Source organism: Nomia melanderi, chromosome 9 (genome assembly GCF_051020985.1).
Source record: "Nomia melanderi isolate GNS246 chromosome 9, iyNomMela1, whole genome shotgun sequence".
NCBI classification, from domain to species: domain Eukaryota; kingdom Metazoa; phylum Arthropoda; class Insecta; order Hymenoptera; family Halictidae; genus Nomia; species Nomia melanderi.
The window spans coordinates 13244994-13254667 of record NC_135007.1 but is presented as its reverse complement, the minus strand read 5'-3'; the positions used below and the strand labels follow the sequence as shown (position 1 = coordinate 13254667).

At 40.8% G+C, this 9674-nt stretch overlaps 1 protein-coding gene across 3 annotated transcripts; it reads right to left on the bottom strand.

Annotated features, from left to right (window-relative positions):
- Positions 1–700: 700 nt before the first annotated feature.
- LOC116427251 (uncharacterized) lies at positions 701–8933 on the bottom strand. Of its 3 annotated transcripts, none has more exons than XM_076370435.1 (5): positions 6677–8933; positions 4956–5281; positions 4329–4410; positions 3401–3779; positions 701–1240 (listed from the first exon to the last, which is right to left on the bottom strand). In XM_076370435.1, the coding sequence occupies exons 1-5, from the start codon at positions 6761–6763 to the stop codon at positions 864–866; spliced, it is 1251 nt and encodes a 416-aa protein (XP_076226550.1). In that variant the 5' UTR covers positions 6764–8933; the 3' UTR covers positions 701–863. The 3 variants fall into 3 exon arrangements, with proteins under 3 accessions (XP_076226550.1, XP_076226551.1, XP_076226552.1); XM_076370436.1 differs by lacking the exon at positions 6677–8933 and adding an exon at positions 6005–6521; XM_076370437.1 differs by lacking the exon at positions 6677–8933 and adding an exon at positions 6116–6521.
- Positions 8934–9674: the final 741 nt, after the last annotated feature.

Genomic DNA, 9674 nt, shown 5'->3' with positions numbered 1-9674 from the left:
CTTTGAAATGAATTTAACCAGAAATCATACGTAAATTAGGTAACAAAGCTATTTTCTTTCAGTTCGAGGTGAAACCTGCTGTTCAATAGATAAAACGTTTTTCCTTTGGACCCTTTGCACTCGAAAGTTTTTCATTTGAAATATTTTATGCTTTCTAATTAGATGTGGGCGAGATTCTTTGAAATTAATTTAACCAGAAATCATACGTAAATTAGGTAAAGCTATTTTTTCAGTTCGAGGTGAACCCTGCTGTTCAATAAATAAAACGTTTCTATGAACCCTTTGCATTCGAAAGTTTTTCGCTTGAGATATTTTATTTTCTAATTAGATGTGGGCAAGATTCTGTAAAATGAATTTAACCAGAAATCATACGTAAATTAAGTAAAGCTATTTTCTTTCAGTTCGAGGTGAACCCCAGGTTCAATGCTGTGGTAATTGGCTAAGTGTTCTTATATAAAAACGAGATTTGTGTTAACAAGAATCAACGTTCATTACCCACGGATCAAAACTGTTTTGCTCTTATCAATGTATTATCTTCTAATGAAATTTACTTCAAGTAGAATGGTTTTGCTGCATTTCTTCTAAATTGTCGATAGTAAGATGTTACGAGCTTAGTAATGAAGGTAAATGGTACGCCAAGGGGTTAATGAGATCATGAAACGATCGATATAACTTTTCTAATAATAATATATATTATCACAATTACGATGCATTCATCGATGATTCATTCCGAATGTTACAGATACTTCTCAATATTTCACTATTGTTATTGTATTTTTAAGGAAATTTGGAGATTAGATCATTCTATATGTTACAAGTATTACAATTGTCTTTAAGGCACTGTAGGTGAAACTTAGAGGTATTCAAGTACCAATAATATTATTGCCGATTCTCATCGCAGGAATCAATAATTTCGGTCGGTAGAATCGGATTTGAGAGGCTGACTCCGTCAAGCGATGCTCGATCTTCGTTTTCGACGCGTTCCGAACTGCTGCGCCACATTTGTGAGCTTTGAGCTGGTACCTTTCCCCGTATTGGCGGCCGCAGAAGCCACATTTGTACGGTTTCTCGCCGATGTGCCCGTAAATGTGCTTCGCGAGCTTGGTCTTCACGCTGAAGCGCAGCTTGCAGAGGTCGCACTCGAACCGTTTCACACCTGTGTGACGGTAGCTGTGCACCTTTAGGCCCCAGGACCTTCTGTAGCACTTGCCGCAGTCCTCGCACTTATAGGGCCGGACACCTGGAAGATCAAAATTCAACATCAAAATTCATCTCAAACACCACAATCAACTCTCCAAACACTGACGATTCCAAAGAAATCAACCAACGAATCGCTTTCCCTCGACCGTTTTACAATCTGTCCACTCACACTCATTCTTACATTCACTCTTCTCAAAAATACCTTAACACATTGAGCGCCGGCGACTTAAGAGACATTTAAAGCCAACGTATCGGTCACTTAGCCTAAACGGCTTTATTCGCTTGTATCTGATCAATGAGTAGCCAAAAAAGATACTCAAAACATACATTTTTGTAAAATAGTACATTTTAATTGTGCTGCATTAAGGTCTTTACAACTCTTCTCTTCAATTTGGTAAATAACTTTTATTAACTTGCGTCTCTCTCTCTCTCTCTCTCTCTCATCCACACTCGCCTCATTCGCTCAACCACACACTCACTCAGTCATGTTAATATTGAACGGTCCTACACCTGCATATTCGTCACATTCAGAAATGGAAATCCAGAAACCCGCATTACTGCGGCGCTCGAGCGATAGACTCAGAATCCGCGTTTTCACGGGGCCGGCGCTCGATGCGTTAACCTACGCTAAAAATTCTAGATACCACATTTCGAATACAGCTTCCATCAGCCTAACATCATCCCTACTACCTTCATCTAACCTACACCTCCGGAAAAAGCAAAGCGCATTCAGAAACACGATACGACGATTCCCTACAGCGGAGAACCACCTCGGCCGAAAAGTCGCGGCGGCGAACGGTCTCGAGCGAGACGCACGGCTCTTTCCCCGAACCTCGTTTTGTTCTCGTTACTAATTGAAGGCTGTGATAATTGAAGTATCCATTACAGGAGCCAGGCGAGGAATTTAAGAGCACCGGGGGGGTTTTACGTCCATTTTTCGAACGGCTCTCAGTTCGCCGCTTAATTTGATTCCCGGCGATGATATCCGACCAGCGGCCGAGGCAAATTAAGGTACTAGTAAACATCGAGTGGTAACTGCGCCCGCAGATTTACGAACGTGGCTTCCGGTAGCCCATAAACAAACCGTAGAATATACATTATAACCCGCGGTGTGTTCGCGAGCGGGGCATTATCGCCGTTTAAGTAGCTTTCAGCCGCCGCGCCGCGGTTCGGATCGGCTCGGCTCGGCTCCGCTCGGGTCCCCCGCGTGAATTCCGCGAAGGGGTTAATTGGCAGCCGTGTAACACCGCGATGCTTGATTCTCTAATTAATAGAGACCAGCCGGCAAGGCAAGGCAGCCCGCCGCCACGGGGCCTTATCTATGATTTTTATGTCTCAATACCTCGCCACGAAAGTTTATATGGGAAAGCAGGAGCCGCGACGGAGGGAAACGGTCTGCGCGCTAAACACCCTCCCCCCCCACCGTTCCGCCCTGGTCTCCTGTGCGTTTTTTCCGAGAATCCTCGGGATTCCTCGTTAACACATTCAGCGACTTAACCCTTTGTAGGCCCATGTGACTTTGAAGTCACATATCAGTATATCGGCAGCTTGTTGATTTATTTCCTTTTGCATTCAAAGTGGTGAATAAAATGAGGTAATCAGTTAACTTGAACTTTTGTACGCGCGGACGTGAGAGTTCAATGTCATTCTAATTTGAAGGATACAGAATATATTAACCCTCTATGGGCCGAATTTTTGTTCACGATTGTAACAAAATCTATGCAGTACGAAATTAATAAATGTCCACATAGGAATGCGAATTAGCAATATATTCAGTAGTGCTTTGACGTTAAGAATTTATTAAAGAGAAAAATTCTAAGTATGTCTGCTCTAGAGTATAATAATCAATGAGAGAAGAGTAATATATAATTTGAAATCAGAGGAATCGAGTAATGTCTATGTTAAATCTCACGATATTGTAATAAAGGGATTGAATGTAATATAAATGAGATAACTAGATAGTGTAAGAACCGAACCAAATAGTTAATTACTTCGATTTATCTCTATTATGGAAGAAGTAGGTATAAAACCGAAAAAATTCTCTTAATAAATATAACCAAACTTGTCTCAGTTTCAACCTCCATAAACTCCTAAATAAATCTGTATACGTAAATAATAATTCCTCGCATGACCTAGTAATGCGTCATCGGTAGCCAACGCGTGAACCTCGATGGAATCGTTAAAGAATTCAGGTTCTCACCGTAGTGCGAGAGGATATGGTGTTTCAGAGCGCCTTTCAAGTGGAAACGACGCTTGCAGATGTCGCACTCGAACCTTCTCTCGCCGGTGTGCGTCAGTTTGTGGGTCTTCAGGACCGACGCGCGTTTGAACTTCGCAGGGCAGAGGTCACACTGGAACGGCAGGTCGGCGGTGTGAACGATCATGTGGGCCCTCAGGCTGCTCAGCCGCAGGAACCTCTTCTTGCAGATCGAGCATTCGAACGGCTTCACGTTCGTGTGCATCAGCTTGTGATCGCGCAACGACTGTCGGTGCAGCAGCTTCTTCTTGCAGACGCTGCACTCGAACGGCCTGCGCTCCGAATGTAGCTCCGCTTTGTGACTCTTCAATTCATCCTTATTCTGAAATGACGCCATCAATTTATTAGTTATAATTTTTTACATCGATCTTATTTTAATTCAAATTCTAATTAAGTTATAATTTTTTTACATCAATTTTATTTTAATTCAAATTCTAATTAAGTTATAATTTTTTACATCAATCTTATTTTAATTCAAATTCTAATTAAGTTATAATTTTTTACATCAATCTTATTTTAGTTCAAATTCTAATTAAGTTATAATTTTTTACATCAATCTTATTTTAATTCAGATTCTAGAAGATTCGATGAACTATGCACCTGAAATGGTTAATACTAGGTTCACGGGACGCGTCAATTTGACGCATATTGAAGTTTATAAATACTTGCTAAATGTTTACGCCGACTTTGATTAATGCATTGCACCAGTGTGTCCCTTAATTGTCTATTTTTAAACATCTAAGTTCGAAATCCGGATAGAACCAACATGAATGTTTCTAGGAACAGTAACATAAACCGTACAATAAATGTCCGTAAACCTAGTGTTAATAAATTTGAAAAATCCATAGAAATCAGGAATTAATAGACCCACCTGAAACCGAAAATTGCAGTGGCTGCAGGAGAACGCCTTGAAGGTCTCGTGCAGGTGTAGATGATCTTTCAAGGCAGACGCTCTGGAAATCAGTAATACTAATGACAATTAACTCGACATAATATCTTAGCTAATACAAAGTTACAAATTTCGGTTTGATCGATTTTTAAAAATATATTAACACGTTGAATGCCGTGGGGGTCACCGATGACCCTCGACTAAATCGAATTATCATAATTCAGTGAATTAAACGATCATTATTTGCAAATATTTGTATATTACAAATAATGCTGTCTACCGCAGTGACATTCGGCAAGATAAACGTGCGATAAAAATAAAACGATTCAATAAAATAACTTGTTATTACATTACATTTTCATTTTGTGCATTCTGCTACGTGAAATCGTGCTGCACTCGACGTGTTAATATAATCACCAACACTCCCGTTTCTAGTAGCTGAAATTTAGGCATTCAATCTGTTAAAATTCATATAAATAATAACATGCAAATAAAAATTGTGAAACATAAATAATTCGACTATAAACGTCCAGCTTCTCGAGATACTATGGTGAAAGGATTAGTGGAACGAAAGACTAGAACAGTAGAAAAAGTTGTGCGATTGCCCACCGCGAAAACTGTTTCCGACAGAAGCCACATTGGAATAGTTTCCCGTGGCTGTGGCCGACCATGTGTGTCTTGAAGCCGGCCTCGTCCGGAAACTCGATTCTGCAGACGCTGCAGAGCAGCCGCTTTCCGCTCGTCAGCGCCACGATGTACTCCTCAAAGTCGACGTATTCATCCGGCATGGCGGCTTCCGTTTTCGGCAACCAGCGGCCGACCGCTTTGCCCGCCCCGCCGTGGGTCTCCCCTTTCCCGTCGATCTCGACGGGCTCCAGCTCATCGTTCGCCGAGAAATCCTCGATCTCGTCGAGAATCTCCGTCTTGATCTTCACCTTGACAAATTTGCGTCCGTTTAGACCGGAGTTGGAGTCGTCGTGGTATTGGAAAGTAATTCGGATTAACAGGAAGGAATGTTTTCATTATATAGGAGAGCAAAGTGTTTTGATGATATTAGTTATAATATTAACCCTTTGCACTCGAGAGTAAAATTAGAAATTCAATATTAAATTTTATATGATGTACGAACACATGGAGCATCGAAATAAAATGGTTCTCTCACTTAATTCATGCAAGGTATTTCTTTATGTTAAAAAATATCATTGACGTTTCATCAGAAAATGAATATTTATTGAGAAAAGTATTCTTAAGTGCAAAAGGTTAATTATATCTAGGAGGAATTCAAACATTTTAGTAATTTCATTTTGTATTGAAGTTTCTGAATGTTTAACATTTTTTGATACGATATTCCTTGAAACTAATTCGGAGGGAAATCGCAAGAACATTGAGGAACAAACTTATTTCATTCCAATACTTCACGTATCAAAGCATACAAAGTTCAACATTAAATATCAGTAATCAATACTATATCAAATACTAATATCTAATATCAATAAATCGAGTGATCATTGAGAGCCTTCCGAGTGCAAAGGGTTAATTGCGAACACGCCTGTATCTCTAACTTAATATTCCAACATTCTCCATCGATTTATATCTCACAACTAATAACCTTTCAAACTCAAGCATTAGAAATTCTAAATTCACAATTTAAAAATTACCGCCCAAAGTTTCAAACATCGACGAACATCCTATTCAAACCGCAACACTCTCTAACTAGCCGGATTAAAATGCGAAAGTCCTCGAATACGAAGTTCACGGTAGAATCTCACTGTAAATCATTCCGAACCCGTTCAGAGCGAGGTTATCATCCCTGGCACCGTGTAATTTGCCCAGATCGCACCGTCTGCGTAGACTTTTCCACTTCTCGTCGCGAACAATGTGGAGGAGCTTCAGATAATCTAGCGGAATAACCGGGGAACGAAGGCGAGGCGCGAATAATTAACGAAGGATTTTCATTCCGGCTGGAAATTCGCCGTTTTTCCGTCGGGATCGGCCGCCGCGATCTCCGCCGGATAATTACGTATGCAGGATATTAGATAATTTCGCACGGTTCCGCGAGAAATGGCGGACGCGAGGCCGGGGAACAACGAAAGCCGCGCCGGCGACGGTTTACGTAACGAAACTCGCCGGGCTCGGTGCGCTTTTATATAATCAATTATGCAATTAGACGGCCGTCTAGCGATCTTACACGACGAAATAATAAACAGCGACCGGTTGCCGCAACGGAGGTTCTCAACAATGTTTTTTTTTTCTTTTTTTCTGTTTTTTTTTTGCCGGGTTTAATCGGCTGGCATAATCAGAGCTTGAAAAGGGGGTTGCCGGAAACGTACTTCCTCGCAGCGGTCGCAACGCCTCGAACTTCCGATTATCTCCAGCTCGTCGATCTCCTGGTCGTTCGATTCCCGATGATGCCTCATGCCCGCCTGTCGCGCGCGTTCCCCTCGATCGAATGAAAACAGCCGCGAGAAACGGCCTCGAGCCACGAGAAAAACAATGGAACGATCACGGAGTTCGGGGAACTTCAAGCCGCTCTCTCTCTCTCTCGATTTCGGGATTACGCTCGGAAACTTTGATCCCGGGGCTTCGGTTTTCGCGAGTATCGAATTTTTAAATAAAAGAACCGCGGGTTTTGTTGTAGACGTGATTTCGAGTCGACCGGGTTTTCGATTTATTGGGTTCTGGTTGGACCGATTGAGAGTTCAGTGAGTTTCTTTGGTAATTCAATGTTTCTATTGTTATTGCAGTTGTTGTATTAATTGTATCGTTTTGGTATCATTTTGTGAATTTTACTGATTGTATTCGTAGACATGATTTGCGTTGGTGATTCTAGAACTTTTATTAGGTTTCGATTGAATGGTCCGAGAATGAGATCAACGACAATTTTCTTTTCGTCTAACTTAATGTTTCTATTATCACTGCAGTCGTTGTTGCAGCCGTTATTAACGGTGTTACAGATATCGGTTACAAGTAAAACTAGGAACAATCAGATTAAGATCGCGCAGTGTCGAGGCAGCTTGTAAGATTCGGAAAGAACAGTGTTGCAAGGAACACGTACAGTCCGCGGCTCGCCGTCACTAGCTTCAGCGTTATTCTAATTAATTAGCCCGCTCGTCTGGTAGATCGTTTCACGAATATTGAGATAATTATTTATGAGTTTACAGACGAGCGATCGCATGCGCAGCCAGTTTCGGCCGTCGCAATATGTATCTTCGCATCGCTCTGATTAGTAGAACGAAATCCCGCCACGTCACTCCACGCTAATTACTTGTATTAGCTTAAGCTTCCTTAATTTCTGAGCATAGTTATGTCTCATTGTAGCTTTTACGGGGCAATAAAGTATCTCCGGACGCCGGCCTCGCTGTAACAAGTCCCGTAATTAAGGGATACAAATGATTTACACGCGATCCCCCGTGTGCTATCCGTCCGACGATCCTCAATTTACTGATTACTAATTGCGCGAGGATCGCGCGTTAATACAAGCGTCGATCGCCTCGCCGAATTTCCATTTCCAGCCATGGTGAATCGTTAACTCTACGATTCGATGAAACTCGACTGTGCGCTGATTATTTCTGAACGCGTGAACGTGTCTTCGGGGATGAATTCAATGTATTGACATAATCGAAAGATTTGACATATTAAGTATTGACATGAAAAGTATCGACATATTAGAAGAGTTCATATCAATTATGAGCTTCTCTCATAAATTCTTACGACACTGCTTCTTTTCATTTTTTATTAATAACGCTTTGTACCTGATGCAAGCTGTTATGTAAACACTGTTTTCATAAAAACAAATAACTCGGTTTGCCGAAAATTACCGTTATGTTTAATTACCGTTGGTCTTATCTCGCAGACTTGTCTACTGCCATTTTCTTGCCGAAAGTTAGGAACGTTGAACAATGGAGTATATTAAAGAATATTTTGGAAGTCATGCATAATTCAATCTATAACAGAAATTCTCGGTCGAATGGCGCAACCGGCCAGGTTTCCGGTCAGCGATCCGCGTATCTTTTCCATCGGCTGTTTTCAGGTTACGACTGCGATTAACGTCGATTGTGTATCCTAGTAATGAGTCGTTGATCACTCCGGCATCTTGTATACCCTCCGGAACGTTCGCCTGGTTTTATATACTCTAAGCAGTGTGTTCTTACTTTTACCTCGACGAACGTTTCTCCTGTTGCAGCCTAATCTGATTTAATTAGTTTGACTAAGTACTTTCGTAAGATTTCACGAACATGACAGAGGAATCTTAGAAAGCTTGTAAATTTATTTGGAATTCATACTTTTCAGCCTTTAGGGAACTTAGCGAATCCTTGCATCACCGAATTGCTCCCATAAAATAATTCAGAAAAGATTCTATGCGATCAGTTAACCCTTTGCGATGGACGTCGACATTTTGGCGAGAAGAAATGTTCATATTTGGAGCATTAAGTTCCAGACGAATGATTTAATTAGTTGAATAGTAAGAGATTAGTGTATAGTTTTCTTGTTCCATTGTTTAAGCATTCAATGTATAATTTAGCATCATATGTTGTCAGCTTTGTGTACTTTAACGCTAGGTTTACGAGCATTTATTGTACAGTTTATTCTATTGTTCCTGGGGAAGTTGATTTTGGAAATTGTAGATGTAGAAATAGACAATCAAGTTTCATATTCGAGTAATTGGATCGACGACAACCGATTGAAACATTTACCAAATGATGTTTATAAAATGCAATCTGCGTGAAATTGACGCGTTTCGTAAACCTAGTGTTAACAATAGAACTACCGAGCATTTAATACGATTGATAAGTAATCTCTATAAAAATTGTAACAATAGATTATTCTCAGTTTCTTTGTATATTCATCATAGTACTCAAGTGAAACTATTTAGTTCCAAGATCATTTCAAATATTCAATGTTATTAAGGAATTAATAACTGCGAAACAAATCGAAACCAGTGATTTCGACTGTTACAGTAGTTCTATTGTTAAAGTGTCTTCGTCCTTAAAGGGTTAATCCTACGATCCATGCATTCCTCCAGTTTCAACTTCAAACACAAAAGTAACAAATGAGAACCCTATCGAATCAATAAAAACTACGAAACCGTAACAGTACCAACAAACAAAACTCCCAACGATCGGCATACCCTAAAGCTGTAGGGTCGGTCATCAAAATTCAGAACCGTCCGGTTTCACGCGACCAATGGGAAACACGTGAAATCCGGCTGCAGATCTCGAGCAAGATCTTTCCCCGTTCGATCGCGATTTCCCTTGGATCCCGGCGAACCAACGGCCGGCTGGATCGTCGCTCATCGATCGTTTCGAGGTCACTAGACAGCACCAGGCG

What these genes read in the sequence shown, in the direction of transcription:
- LOC116427251 (XM_076370435.1), bottom strand. Translation starts at nt 6,763, where the DNA reads ATGAGGCATCATCGGGAATCGAACGACCAGGAGATCGACGAGCTGGAG. An exon ending in GTTGCGACCGCTGCGAGGAA is followed by an intron (nt 5,282 to 6,676) that starts GTACGTTTCCGG and finishes AAATTTGTCAAG; the next exon opens with GTGAAGATCAAGACGGAGAT. An exon ending in ACTGCAATTTTCGGTTTCAG is followed by an intron (nt 3,780 to 4,328) that starts GTGGGTCTATTA and finishes GCGTCATTTCAG; the next exon opens with AATAAGGATGAATTGAAGAG.